This window comes from Mauremys reevesii, linkage group 13 (assembly GCF_016161935.1).
Source record: "Mauremys reevesii isolate NIE-2019 linkage group 13, ASM1616193v1, whole genome shotgun sequence".
NCBI classification, from domain to species: domain Eukaryota; kingdom Metazoa; phylum Chordata; order Testudines; family Geoemydidae; genus Mauremys; species Mauremys reevesii.
The window spans coordinates 15,070,995-15,086,843 of NC_052635.1; the positions used below are offsets into that span (position 1 = coordinate 15,070,995).

Here is a 15,849-nt window from a genome sequence, read left to right on the forward strand (position 1 = left end):
CAGCCACAGTGGAGCAGCATCAACAGGAAAGACTGAGGGCAGGTCTACACTAGAAGCACTACATCTGCAGAGCTGCGCCGGTGTAGTGTATCTGGTGAAGACACGCTATGCCAATGGGCGAGCACTCTCCTGTTGACATAATTGTACTCCACGTCTGCGAGAGGTGGAAGCTATGGGGGTCGCCAACATCCCAGGTGAGTGCTCTAACCAGTGGGCTGCCAGTCATGATGAGTGGCAGTTAGTTGACTAAAAGTCCATTTGTGAATGTACTCTGGGGTTTCTTAGACCACATTTGCAGCCCAGTACTAGAAAAGGATGCTTTGAATTCAGACTATTGAGTAGTCCTTGAAAAAGAAAGTGTAGTCTAAACCTTACAATTACCCAATCCAGGGGAAGAACTGTGCCATGTGAGTTATGCACCAAATAAAAACAACTCAAATTCTGGACTTTACATACTGACTATTAGCAATGAGTCACATAAAAATGAATGTCAGCCCAAGGATTGTCCACAGAATATTTTAAATGATTAAATGTGAAAAACCTGATCGCCTCAAGGATACAGCTGGTGAAAAAATTGGAGCAAAAAATTGTTTCCATAGAAAAAATTAGCTTTTGTTCCAAACTAGATCTTGTAAAAAATTATCCAGAATTTAAGGGAAAGATATATATATTCAGTAAACAAACATAAATTGATCGATCAATAGATAGATTAGATAGATACCTTGACAGAAATGGCTGTTGAAATTTATCATTGACCAAAATCATAACTTCATTAAATATATACATATATATATTTATATATATACACATGCACAGGTGTTTAGTAAATTAAAAAAAAAATACCAGTAACCAACTTCATCATGATTTCTATATAATTTTTTAAAAAAAACCCTGAATTTAAAAATATTAAAAAGTGGCTCTGATTTCAACCCTCCAAATAGTAACAACCTCAAAATAAGGAGACTTTTTCAGTAAACTGGGGCTTTTTTTTTTTTTTTTTGCTTTTTCATTTCTGACCAAAATTTGCCCATGGAGAATTCACAAACCAAGACATTATGTTTATTGATTAAATCATTCTGCGGAACTGCTTCTCTTTCCCCTGGCATGAGTTAATAGCCCATCAAGAGGAGCAACCCAGATTGCAACCCAGATTCTCTCAATTTTGATTTATCTTACACAAATTAGCTTGGATGGCCTGAATTCTTCTGAAATCCATAAATTTACTGAGAGCTTTCCTCAGAGCCTCCTTGACCTCTTTGTTTCTCAGGCTGTAAATGAGGGGATTGACCAAAGGGGTCAGGACTGTGTAAAGGAGAGAGAACACTTTGTTCAGGTCTCTCAGTGTATCATTTTTTGGCAACACGTACACAATAGTGATGGTCCAATAGAAAATGGTCACCACAATGAGGTGAGAGGAGCAGGTGGAGAAGGCCTTTTGCCTCCCAGTGGTGGAAGGGATTTGCAAGATGGCAAAGATTATACAGACATAAGATGTCACAGTGAGTAGAAATGGTGGCAGGGTGAATATAAAGGACAGTGTGGAAGCCAAAAGTTCCACAAGGCGGGTGTCACTGCAGGAGATGTTCAGCAACGGGTTGAAATCGCAAAAAAAATGATCAATTTCATTGGGGCCACAGAAAGTTAATTGTAAAATCATTCCAGTTACTATGGAACTAGCCAGTAACCCGCTCACCCAAGACTCAGCTGCTAGCTGGAGGCAGAACCTGCCATGCATAATTATTGTATAATGGAGGGGTTTACATATTGCTAAATAACGATCGTAAGACATGGCTGCTAGAAGATAACATTCTGTAGCTGCTAAGAAGCCAAAGATATAATATTGTATGACACATGCATAGAAAGAAATGGTTCTGTCCCCAGTCAGGAGACTGGCCAGCACCCTAGGCAGGATGGTGGAGCTGTAGCAGGTCTCCAAGCAGGACAAGTTCCCCAGAAATAAGTACATGGGGGTGTGAAGGTGCTGGTCAGCCACAACTAGCACCAGGATGAGGATGTTCCCAGCCATGGTCATAATGTAGATCACCAGAAACAGCAGGAAAAGAAGGGTCTGAAGCTCCGGGGTATTCCTGAATCCCAGGAGGATGAATTCTGTGACAGACGTTTGATTTCCTCCTTCTGCATCTGCCATGGGTTTTGTCTAGGGGAAAACCAAACAAACTCTGAAGATCATTTGGAAAGCAAGAAGTTAAATGCTCATATTTTGACCTCACTCTATTCCACACATGTGTCTTTCTGGGTACTTTTAAAAGGATGTCTGGAAAAGATCAAACCTTCAAAGTGAATTTGATATTTTTGGGGACTGTGTTGAGCTCTATTTCAGATCAAATTGCAAACACAGAATAATGCATGATACCCTAAATCTGACAGCAATACAGAAATCCTTGGCATGAGAGGAAAACAACAACAATAAGTATAAAGCTTTCATCTTCAGCATCTTTTGATAGTTGCTTTGGGACACTTGCTCCCACATTTTCCCCTTATTCATTACAAGGTTGCCCTGTCATAGACAGGCACATTTCGGTGAATGCTACCAAATAGTATCTGTATTAAAACCTTTTTCCTAATGGTCTAAGCTTGGCTTCACCCTTCCTCTACCATTGGTGCTGATATGGACACACACTCAATAATTCTTTGTGGCTAGGATCTACGGATCGACAGACATACACACCATTGCAAAGGACACACTTTAAAAACAGTGCTATGCCACTGGTATTCAAGGCCCAATTCACAACTGCCTTGTAGATAAGACTGATTGAAATGTTTTCATCAACATTGGTTTTCAGTGGAAAATTGGGTTTTGGCTGAAATGCTATTTATTTATTTATCGCAAAAACTGCTTGTGGAAAACTGTTATTTTTCTCAAAATATTCCAGACATATTTGGCCAAAAAATAGGAGCTGTACTTTTCTCTTCGCACCTCTCTCATCCTCAATGGGGCAAGGCTTCCATAATACCCATCTCCCCTTCACTGGTGAATTGTGGGAGATGGAGTCCAGCTGGGGATCCCAGCCCATAGAGGAGAATGGGGTCTTGAGGAACAAATGGCACATCACATTTTTGCCCTACGTCTTTTGGTTTTCAGTAATTTTTTTCATTAAATTCCCCATGAACAAAACATAATGTTGGGAGGAGCACTATTTCTGCCTTGTGCGATCATTTGCACCTATGCAAAGTGAGAGCCAAGGGGTGTGAGACACTTTTCACACCCATTTTGTTCTGGGGCACATTCACTGGTTCAAGGCATCCCCATTTTATTCTACATGTTATTATTTTTCTGGAACAAACCAGGGACAATCTTGAGTAATGGTCCAGGCACTGCTGTGCTCCTTGTAAGTATAGTCTACATCCGTGATTTTCAATCTTTTTTCATTTGCAGACCCCCAGAAAATTTTGAATGGAGGTGTGGATCCCCAATGGTCTGTGGAACACAGGTTGAAAACCACTGATCTAGACAAACATACTATTAGAGGACGCACTATTGGCTGGAAAGACGTAGTTAGAGAGTAGTTATCAATTGCTCATAACTGACCTGGAAGGGTATATCCTGCAGGGATCTCTCTTGAGTCCAGGTCTATTGAATATCTTCATAAATGATGCGGATAATGCAATAGGAAATACACTTGTAATGGGTGGGGCCCAGGAGCACCACCAGCTTTTTTGGAGCCCTATGTGGCGGAAGGTTCTGCCCCCGAAATGGCGCCCCCGACAGAGGAGGCAGAAGGTCCCACCCCCAAAATACCGACGATGACCGGGGTGGCCGAAAATCTGTCCACCGCAGTTGCCGCCCCCCAAATGTTAGAGCCCTAAGCGACCTCCTAGGTCGCCTAATGGGTTGTGCTGGCCCTGGTGGGGCCAGAAACTAGGAGTTCACAGTGCGGAAGGAAGCTCTGGGCTGGTGCAGCAGAGTGGGGTGTGCTGAGGGGTGGGGGTGAGGGCTCTGTCTGGGGGTGCAGGCTCTGGTGTGGGGATGGGGATGAGGGATTTGGTGTGTAGGAGGTGCTCTGGGCTGGGAATGAGGGGTTAGACGGGTGGGATCAGGGCTGGGACAAGGGTTTGGAGCACGGGAGAGGGTTGAGGGCTCTGGCTTGGGGTGGGGATGGGGATGAGGAGTCTGGGGTGCAGGAGGGTGCTCCGGGCTGGGCCGAGGGTTTCGGAAGGCAGGAGAGGGATTATGTCTGGGGTGTGTGGGGAGAGGCTCAGAGGTGCAGGCTCTGGGCGGCACTTACATCAAGTGGCTCCTGGAATCAGCGGCATGTCCTCCCTCCAGCTCCTACGTGAAGACATGGCAAGGCAAGCCCCACACCCCACTCCTCAGCAGGAGTTCAAGGGCCAAATTAAAACAGCTGGTGGGACAGATGCACCCCAGCCCTGGTCTACATAATACTTAGCCCTCCCTCTGTGCAGGACACTGGACTAGATGACCTATTGACTTTTCTATGATTCTATGACTGTGGGGAAACATCCTGCTGAATGGTGAGACAAAGGACCTGAATCTTTAGTCCCTCCTTGCTGCCACCCCAGTCGCAGAGGGGCTAGTGAAGGTTCTTGTAGCAACTGCTTCTTCTATATCAGCAGCACATGGCCACCTCCCACATCCCTCTCCAACCACTCCAGAGACCCACACTACAAGGTCACCTATCGCTCTGCTCTCCAGGGTCTGCGAGTCCCACCCAACTCTGCACCTCCTTTGTTCCCTTCGCCCACTAGCCCCTTCACCCTTTCTCCCATGCTGCCCCCACAATGGCTGGAACATGTGTCTTATCTCTGTGCCTCATCTCAACAACCATTTGCTAATTAATCTGAAAGAAAGAAAGAAAGAAAGAAAGAAAAGTAGATGCTTATTGAACTAGCAACCACAATAGCTTAATTCTGTGCATTGTGTTCCCAGTCCATCTATCCTCATTGCCTGTTATTTTCTCTCCTAGCATCCTGCCTTGTCATGATTAGCTGAGTCAAAAAGATCTTTGTTACAAGGAACAATATCATCATGTACCATGGCTTGTCTACTCTATAGATGCTATAGCACCGCAGCTGTGCCACTGTAGCACTGCAATGTGGATATTCGCTGCAGTGATAGAAGGGGTATTTCCATCACCATCATTAATTCTACCCCACGAGAGGCGGTAGCTGGGTTGATGGAAGAATTCTCCCATTGAGCTAGCAGTGTCTATATTGGGGTTTAGGTCAGCTTAACTATATCTCTCAGTGATGCGAATTTTTCACACACCTGAGTAACTTAGCTAGGTCAGCCTATGTTTTATGTGTCAACCAGCCTCAGTTCTCTAATAAAATCAAGAGAGTGTCTCACCTGCCTTGAGAACAAAGTGTTGTTTCTTTGGTAGCTCATCAGACTTCTAAGAATATGAACCAAAGAACATATCTAGGGGGTATGAGCCCATATGAGTGATCTCACAGAAGTCAGAAAACAACTACTGAATCCCCATGGCATTGTCTGCCTTGAACGCCAACCTCAGCAGGTGGGGATCCATGAAGCTTAAAATAAGCAACCAATCTTTCAATGCCCTTGTGAGCAATCCTTGCTCTAGTAATTAGTCCCAGAGTTCTCCTTCCTGCATCTGCAAAGATTAGTCATTGCTTGAGTGGATTAAAGTTGAAGAATTGAGTCTGAAGGGTTTTCTTAAGTCCATCAGATCTTCCACAGAGTTTTGTTGCAAATGTGGCCTCCTATGAAGCCCTCGCTCATATAAGTGTCAGTTACTCTGGCAAGTTGCCATCTCAAAACCGATCTGAGTGCTGGTTACTTCGGTGACTAAGGATGGCAGAATCAAACCCACAGAATTCATGATCGGGCCCACATTAATTAAACTGAATTAACTCGGAGTCAGCGCTGCTTGTGAAGTCAGCAGGAAATGAGTGTGGATTCTAAACACAAACTGCCTTGGAGATTCATGTTATTTGAAGCTTTACTATATATCGACTTGCCACTGTGACCAGTGATGAGTAGAATCAGACAGCCTTCTGAAACCAAAGTTTGGTTTCTTTTAATACTAGGTACAAGGCACTTAGAAGGAAAAAAATGTCAATTTTAGAACAACATATAATCTAGTTTAACTAGTGGCCTGGCTTCTTCAGACACCCCAGCGGGAGCCTGTTTCTCTGCTTCCTTTCCCCCAGACAACTTGCTTCATAATTCTGCCAGCATTTGTTTGATTCTCTGGTTCCCAGGCCTTTACCTATCCCAGCATAGTCAAGATCAGATCTCAGGTGTTTGCTGAGAAGTGGCTTATCATGAGCCATTCTATTTCCTTTCCTGATTGATTACCCTTACTGCCCCTTAATTAAGATAAACCAGCATATTCATACAGTAAACGGTCCAATGACCAGGTCAAAACCCAGTGTGCAGAAATTATCACAGAGCTGTTCCGATTCCATCACATGGATACTTGTCTGGAAGATGCTTTACTCAAACCAAGTCAATCCAGTAGTAACTGGATTGATCCCAATAACCAGGGCCAGCTCTAGGTTTTTTGCTGCCCCAAGCAAAAAAAATTTTGGCCGCCCCCTGACCCAGCCCTGGGCTCCCGCCCCGCACCCCCCTGCTGCCCCAGCCCTGGGCTCTCCCCCGCACACCCCCTGCTGCCCCAGAGCTGGGATTCCCCTTTTCGCCCCCACCAGTGCCCTCTCCCCACCCCCCTGCCACCCCAGCCCTGGGCTCACCTCTTTCCCCCCACCAGTGCCTCCCCACACACACCTTGTGCCGCCCCAGCTCTGGGCTCTTCCCCCAACCACCTGCACCCTCCTTCCGCCGCAATCCTGGGTCACTGGTAACTCGCTCCCAGGGCGTGTCATTCAGCAGGAATTTTGGATGTGCACAGAACACAGACAGGATTGGTTCCCATGTGGTTACAGAGCTGCAGTAAAGTGGAACAATTTTCAACTTGTGTGATTGGAGGATATCTGGATGCATATTGTAAGACTGTCCTCCATACATGAGGAAAAGTTGAGGTGCCTTTATTATTCTTTTGTTCCACTCTTTCTTTCTATGGGGAATTTGCCAATGCAATATCATTGTATTCCTTTTAAACAAACAAACAAACAAACAAACAAACAAACAAACAAAAAGGCAATGGCTGTTGAAAATAGCAATTCCAGTCCTAATAACCACTGGGAAGCATTTCTTGCTCAATTTTATCCGACATTTTCTACAGCAAGTTACAGTGGATCAGTATATTTGATTTGGGAGAACTGAAGTAACAGCTGCCCAAACTGAGCTTGAGCACTCCTAAATTTTGAGGTGTTCAAATCTGGAAGGCAGGTGAAGGGTGTGTGTGTGTGTTGGGGGGGGAGGGGGCTGTAGGCTCCGTGGGGGAGCACGGCAGCATGTATGCAGCACCGTGTCTGGAGCTGCGCGGAGCCAGACACGCTGGTCTGAGTGGCATGGAAAGGGGCTGGGGTGGAGAAGGGGTAGGGGTTCTGGGGGCAGTCAAGGGACAGGGAGCAGGGGGGGTTGGACGGGGTAGAGGTTTGGGGGGCAGTCAGGGGACAGGCAGCGGTTGGATAGGCATGAGAGTCTCAGGGGTTTATCAGGGGAGAGGTAGGGGGTGGGGTCCTAGGGGGAACGTTGGGGGGGATCTCAGGAGGGGGCAGTTGGGGACAAGTAGAAGGGAGGCTTAGATAGGGGGTGGGGTCCTGAGGGGCAGTTAGGGGCAGGGGCCCAGGAGAGGGTGATCACGGGACAGGGAGCGGGGGGCATTGGCTGGGTTGGGGTTTCTGTGGAGGGCAGTCAGAGGGAGTGGATGGTGGCAGGCTGGGGCTTCCCTCCCTCACCCTGAAGTGTCCTGTTTTTTGAATGTTAAAATAGGGTCTCCCTACCATTCACAGCACTCACAGCATGATGCCGCATGAGGTCCCCCTCCTTCCATTCCAGTTGGTAGTGGCCAAGGGAATGCTGGCTCTATAGGCAGGGAGCTAACCAAGGAATTACAGCTCTCAGAGCCCCCTGTTGGTTCTAGCTCCCACGCTAGATCCCTGCTGCCCCTGCAAATGGGCTGCCCCAAGCAGGTGCTTGCTTTGCTGGTGCCTACAGCTGCCCCTGCCGATAACTGGACTGGACTATACAGGAAGTCACACTAGATGATCTAATGATCCCTTCTGGCCATAAACACTATGAATCTATGAAAAGCAAGAACAATGAATATCTCAGGCCATCATCTTCAAAAGTGTCCTCTGGCCTTGAGATACCTTGGGCCTGATTTCCAGATTGCTGATCACACCCAGCTCCACAAGAAGCCAATGGGACCGGCAGGTGCTCAGAACATCTGAGAAACAGATCAAGCCCCAAAGCCAATTTTTATCAAAGGGTACACAAATTTGAGTGCCTCTTCTTTTTTATGCCTCATGTGAGCTTTTGACTGGTTTGTTTTGTTTTTACTGAGTACCCTCAGTGGGCATGGCTGGGGTTGTTAGTGCTGAGCACATTTGGAGAAAAAGGTCCAGATTGGATTAAATCAGACATAGGCAACCTGTGGCACGTGTGCCAAAGGAGGCAAGTGAGCTGATTTCCAGTGGCACTCACACTGTCCAGGTCTGGGGGGCTCTGCATTTTAATTTAATTTTCAATGAAGCTACTTAAATATTTTAAAAACCTTATTTACTTTACATACAACAATAGTTTAGTTATATATTATAGACTTATAGAAAGAGCCCTTCTAAAAAATTAAAATGTATTACCGACACCCAAAACCTTAAATTAGAGTGAATAAATGAAGGCTCGGCACCCCACTTCTGAAAGGTTGCCAGCCCCTGGATTAAATTAAATAGAGGCACCTCAAATTACTGGTTTCCTTGCAACATTTGGCCTCAGAGTCTGCCCGGCGCAGCTACCATGTAATACTAGTTTCTGAACCAAGGAACTGAGCAACAATGGCCTATAAGACTCCAGCACTTCATTGAATCACACCGTTAGCTTCCAGTTCTGATGCCGTTACTTGGGACTCCTTTTCTGCAAACCCTTCCGGTGATTTTGCACTGCATATGCTTTATAAAAATATGTTTGTAAGTGTGAATATGATGTAACTGGAATATGCTTTATGCAAAAGGTCTCTTGTAAGGAATCATTACAAAGCTTGTGGCACCTTATAGACTAACAGAAGTATTGGAACGTAAGCTTTTGTGGGTGAATACCCACTTCATCCCATTCATCTGATGAAGTGGGTATTCACCCACGAAAGCTTATGCTCCAATACTTCTGTTAGTCTATAAGGTGCCACGGGACTCTGTCACTTTTTACAGATCCAGACTAACATGGCTACCCCTCTGATACATTACAAAGCTTATAATATACTGAGTGTGTTCATCCTATTTGTATTAATGTATCATTCTTGTATTTGAAACTAGGAGTATGAAATATAACTCTGAGGTCCTACTGTAATTATGCAAAGTGTAGGCCATTAGTGGTGGTTTAGAAACTTGATGGCTCCAATTGACTAGGACAATTGTTTGAAAATGGTTTATTTACCTGCAAGCCATCCTGTATACATTCAGGCCAGCCCTGGAAGAATGGAGGGGGCCGCACAGGACATGTGAACATGTCACCTGATACTGGAATCCATCTTAAGCCTGGTGCTTTTTCATTTAGAAGGAGGGGTAGAAACCCAGAGAGAGAAAAGATTCCTGCCTTGTGACAAAGAGATAAAAGGGGGTGGAAAGGAATAAAGCAGGTCCTAGTCATGAGAAAGCCTCTTCTTTTCACCTAAGATGCCTGCTGGAATTAATAAGGATTGTATTGGGGAAAGGATTGGGCCCAGACTAGGAAGAAGTCTAGTCTGTGAAAGAAGCTTATTGGAACATCTCTGAGGGTGAGATATTACCTGTAATCAGTTTCTTAATGTATTAGGCTTAGACTTTACGTGTTTTGTTCTATTTTGCTTGGTAAATTACTTTGTTCTGTCTGTTATTACTTGGAACCACTTAAGTCCTACTTTGTATACTTAATTAAATCACTTCAATTTATTGATAAACCCAGAGTAAGTGATTAATACCTGGGGAAGCAAACAGCTGTGCATCTCTCTTTATCAGTGTTATAGAGGGTGGACAATTTATGAGATTACCCTGTTTAAGCTTTATACAGAATAAAATGGATTTATTTGGGGTTTGGATCCCATTGAGAAGTGGGTGTCTGGGTGCTGGAGATAGGTGGCCTGCTGAGCAGGTTTTGGTTAAAGTCTGCAGCTTTGAGGGCGTGGACCAGATCTGGGTCTGTGTTGCAGCAGGCTAGCATGTCTGGCTCAACAAGGCAGGGTTATGGAGTCCCAAGCTGGCAGGGAAAACGGGCTCAGAGCTAAATTCAACCCGTCACACTTCCATCCTTTCCTAAGTAGTGCTTTGCCAGGTGAGCTGGACACATTGAAGACAATGAATAAAGGTCTGCAAAATCTATAATATATTTTAAGGGACCATTTAATCTGACCTTTGGGATAAGACAGGGTAACAAACTTTGTCTAGTGATTCCTGCCTCCTGATTATGACTGAACTTAAGGTAAGGTAAGGTAAGAACTGGAGATATACCAATCTCCTAGAACTGGAAGGGACCTTGAAAGGTCATTGAGTCCAGCCCCCTGCCTTCACTAGCAGGACCAATTTTTGCCCCAGATCCTTAAGTGGCCCCCTCAAGGATTGAACTCAGAACCCTGGGCTTAGCAGGCCAATGCTCAAATCACTGAGCTATCCCTCCCCCCACTTATATGTGTCATTCAGAAAGGCACCTGATCATCATTAAGATGGCATTTTCAAGAGACCTGGAGGGAATTAGTGCCTGATTCTTACCGAATTCCAATGTGATTTGGTTGCCTCACTAATGTGGATTCAGAGACTCAAAGAGATGGAGAATGTGGTACATCACTTGTCATGCTGAGGATAAGGCCCTTGCTCCTTGACTGGAAAAAGTCCCATAGTAGCTCTGGTGTATATGGCTCTGTAACCAGGACTGGATTAAGACAGGATCCATGGATCCAGTGCCTACGCTGAGTGAATGCCCAAAAACATACAGAGGTTACCTACTGCCAGAGACTATTGGAATCTGCTAAGGGGACAGCACTGGCATCCTGTTGAGCCAGAAATGTCATAAATTCTTTGCTTTGTTGATGGACCTATGGCTGGATGGAATCCAGGTCCTAATCCACCTCACCCCACTACTGACCTTGTCTGTGTGTTCTTTAAGGCCCCAATTCAGCAAGGTACCATTAGTACATGCCTAGTTTTTAAGCATATTCTTATTGCCATGGAACTCAGTGGGAATTCTCACATGCTTAAAATAAAACACGTTTGAGCATTGTAGGAGGATAGGGAACCACAGAAGATTTTGTTACGGCCTAGCTTAGGCAGTTCCGCTTTCTCAGCCTCCGGTTATTGTAGGACATGGCATGCTAGTTTCAACCTGCCGTAACCGGCTGGAATTGCTGCGTGGCAAGCCCCTAGGCTGTTGGCCAAGGGGGCGGCCCTGGAGGGTGGAGAGTTCCTATTGCATTATGTATGAGCTGGTTTGCTGCTGTTTGCATAAATATGAGCATGCTTTGTGTTTGCTTTTGGACTCCGTACCAGGCCGAGCTCCAGGGCGCTGGGTTCCCCACCTCCGTGACGCTTGGAGTCCCCGTTGCGGATGTGTCACTTTACCTTCATTAAAGCCAATAACTCACAGTGTGTGTGGGCCTCGTTCTTACAGAGCACCCTGGGAGGGCCTACAGCTCCCCTGGAACATAACAAGCATCATGCTGAATTGGGGTCTAAAGTGCTTGGAGCTGCTTGGGATAGTAGCTGCACTCACTTTGGATCAAACAGGTAATGAGGAGATGCACACACTGGTCTTCCTTTTGTTTGTTCTTCTCTCATGGTTAACATATAAAATACAATCTCATTTAGACAGAGGCTAAGGTTTTCAAAGCTACTTAAGGGATTTGATCACCTTGTTCCTATTAAAACCAATGTGAATTATGTGTCTAAATCTCCTAAACAGCTTGGAAAAGCTCACCTGGACTATATGCTTGTTATTTGCCCATGGGAAAGATAGTAGATGATAAGATAATCATAACAGAGTTCATGATCACAATTCAAGGCTGGAGAATTATGGCCTGAACCACTGCTGAGCATGGTGGGATTTGGGATTATTTACTTATTATGTATCGCCTTTTGTACTTCTCTATGATAAAATATAATTTTGGGGAGGGATAACTCAGTGGTTTGAGCATTGGCCTGCTGAACCCAGGATTGTAAATTCAATCCTTGAGGGGGCCATTTAGGGATCTGTGCCAAAAAAATAAAACAAAACAAAACAATGGGGGGGGGATTGGTTCTGCTTTGAGCAGGGGTTTGGACTAGATAACCTCCTGAGGTCCCTTCCAACCCTGATATTCTATGATTTCAATGATAATTCAGATCAGCACAACATGTGCTCCCAGTGTGATGCTGTGCCCAAAAAGGCTAATAAAGGCTAATATTCTGGGATGCATAAATAAAGGAAACTTAAATAGGAGCAGACAAGTCATTTACCTCTGTATATGATGCGATGGGTGCTGGAATACGGTGTCCAGTTCTGGTGTCCACAATACAAGAAGGTTGTTAGTAGATTGGAGAGGGCTTAGAGAAGAGCCACAGAATGATTAGAGGATTGGAAAAAATGACTTCTAGTGATAGACTCCAGGAGCACAATCTGGTTAGCTTAACAAAGAGAGCGTTAAGGTATGACTAGATCGCCATTTATAAGTACCTACATGGGGGACTAAAAATTGATACTGGGCTTTTCATTCTAGCAGAGAAAGGTCTAACATGATCCAAAGGCTGGAAGTTGAAGCTAGACAAATTCAGACAGGAAATATGGCACAATTTTTTAACAGTGGGAGTAATTAACCATTGGAACAATGTACCAAGGGTTGTGGTGGATTCTCCATCACTGACAATTTTAAAATCAAGAATGGATGACAACTCATGGTTGCCTGTGACTCTCATTACTGCCTGATGGAAGAGACTCTGCAGGATGTTTGGAATTTTGTTGACATTCAAACATTTATGGGGCAGATTTCCAAAAGTACAGAGGGTGGTTGGGTGCCTGTAACAAGGGGGTCTGGCTGTTGAAGGGAGGTGACTAAGTGCTACCTGTGACTAATAATCAGCCTCCCAGAGGATGGATCTCGGGCCAGGGATCAGGCAACAGCCTTCAGGTTGTTTGCTCCATAGGTGAAAGGCCAGCTCATTTAGGGAGAGAGACCCAGGAGAAAGGACCTAGAAGGAGACTCTCCACACCCGCCAGCTGGGAGGCCTGGCTGGAGAGATCTGCTGTGTGTGCAAGGGCTGTAGGATGGGCCAGGCAGGACCAGTCTGTCTTGACTGGCAATGTGGGTTGCACTGTTTTTTGAAAATAAACCCACCCCTGGACACACTGACATCCCCCCAGGCCGCACTGGAATTCATTTGTGCTCTTGGGAAACCATACCCTATGTTCACCGAGGGCATGTCATCCCATGGAGCACCCTCCTCAGGGCCTCTTTGAACTCCTTGTTCCTCAGGCTGTAGACAATGGGGTTCAGCATGGACGTCACCACCATGTAGAAGAGGGCCTGGAGCTTGTCCCTCTCCATTGAGTAGCTAGACTTGGGCCTGAGGTAGGTAATGATGCTGGAGCCGTAGAAGAGCAAGACGACCATGAGGTGGGAGGAGCAGGTGGAGAAGGCTTTACGCCTCCCCTCAGCTGATGGCATCCTCAGGACGGAGGCAATGACGAAGAGGTAGGAGGCCAGGATGAGTGTGAAGCGGGAGGTTATGAAAAGAAGAGCCACCAGGTACATGGCCAACATGTTCATGGAGGTGTCCACTCAAGCCAGCTTCAGGAGGGGTGGGATGTCGCAGAAGAAGTGGTTGATCCTTTTTGGCCCACAGTACGTCAGACTGAAGACATAGCTGGTCTGGCTCAAGTCCACCAGCATCCCCACCATCCAGGAGGCTATGGACAGCTGGGCACAGGCCCCTTTTCTCATGACGAGCGGGTTGCAGATGGCCACATAGCAGTCGTAGGCCATGGCAGCCAGGACGCAGCACTCAGTGATGCCAAAAAGGGTGAAGAAATACATCTGCATGGCACAACTCCATAGTGAGATCCTTCTGTTCTCCAACAGCATTTTGGGCACAATGGATGTTGTGTAGCAGATCCCCAGCAGGGACAGTTTGTTGAGGAAAAAATACATTGGCGTGTGGAGGGATGGGATGGATTTTATGACGGCCGTGATTAGAATGTTCCCCATGGGGACACCACGTACATGGACAGAACCATCACAAAGAGCAGCGCCTGCAGTTCCACCAGCCAGGAGAATCCCATGAAGATGAACTCGGTCACTGTGTTCTGATTTCCCTTGTCCAATGGCTTGGCGTATTTCAATGGCAGAGGGAGTGAACAAAGTCACCCGTATCAGGGAAGACAAGGCAAGAAAGTCATTTATTTACCTTTCTGTTAAATGCAAAAATACATCTAACTGAGACTGAAAATTTAGGTCAAGGGCTTGCAAGCCAGTTAAGGAGGGTGGATGCTCAATTCCCATCAAAATTAATGGGGGTTGGATATCCAGAAAATGGAAGCTATACCATGGATTCATCTTGTAGGGCCTTCAACATTATGATCTAGTACAATTACAACTTATTAGTAGAGCTGGCTGGGAAATTATCTCCCCCCTCCCCCCCAAAACATAAAAATTGGAAGTCTGATATCTGGATATTTTTCACTTTTCAGTTGCCGAAAGGAGAAATATTATTTTAGTTTTTCACATTTTCTACACAATCCTGAATATTTTCTGTAAAAACAGGGATTCTACTGGGAAAATGCACAATCCATGATCAAGCCATTTTCTCCAGAAAAAAAATGTTTTGATGGAAAATGTTCTTACTAGCACTAGTTACTGGGATCAATTCAAGAATCACTGGGAGAAATTCTCTGCCTTGCATTATGAAGGAGCACTGTCTCAGTGATTTTAATTCATAGATTTTATTCCTAGATTCTAAGGCCAGAAGGCTAGATTGGATCATCTCATCTGACCTGCATAACACAGGCTGTAATGGCCCCTACCGGTCTTAAAATCAGACATTTCTATCTCATTGGATCTTATCATAATCTTTTTAGCTGAAAGTACAACTTTTCTCAAAGAGTAGCCAGATTTCAATTAAAGTATAGAAATACATGTTTTAAAGACAGGTTCATGAGAGGATGGAATCCTGTATTTCGGTTTGAATGGGGCAAAGGCAGTGGAAAGTTTTCTACACTGCCCTCTCACTTGGCTCATTCCTAACACAGATGGGTGAAATTTTTCAGCCAAAACTTTTTTTCTTGGGGAGAAGGGTGAAAAATGCAGCTATGCAACACAGAAACATTTTGTAAAGTCTTGTCTGTTTCACTGAACTGTTCATCTTGAAAAGAAAAGAAAAGAAAACTGGATAAAGACAAAATGATTCATTCTGACATTTCCAAAATAAAAGATTTTGTTTTTTGGGTTGATATGACTTTTTGTTTTGGAATTTCCTTCATTTAACCAAAAATCTATTATTTGCACAACTATAGTTCTAACTGTCAGAACCAGTTCTGCAGATTGTATCATGGTGCTTTGTCCTTTGTTCACTGCTTAATAGTTTTTACCCACAAGATATTCAGAACATTTTAGTAAGACCAACCAAATCATTTTACACCTGCTAACAATCAGACAACTGATGCTAATTATTTTCATTTGCTGGTCATTAGGGCCAGCAACAATCAGTTTAAAGGACAAAAAGCTTTACAATCCCTTGAGCCGTGGAACCAGATGAACTGGCACATGGAGCCAGAAGAAATGCATCTTG

General features: G+C 45.0%; 1 protein-coding gene and 1 pseudogene across 1 annotated transcript; both read right to left on the bottom strand.

Moving 5' to 3' along the window:
• Window positions 1-1,156: 1,156 nt before the first annotated feature.
• On the bottom strand, window positions 1,157-2,149 carry LOC120380090 (olfactory receptor 11A1-like). The gene has a single exon (XM_039497587.1). It carries the CDS (start codon window positions 2,147-2,149, stop codon window positions 1,157-1,159), a length of 993 nt encoding a protein of 330 aa, XP_039353521.1.
• An 11,323-nt stretch (window positions 2,150-13,472) lies between these two features.
• Window positions 13,473-15,299, bottom strand: LOC120380091 (annotated as a pseudogene).
• Window positions 15,300-15,849: the final 550 nt, after the last annotated feature.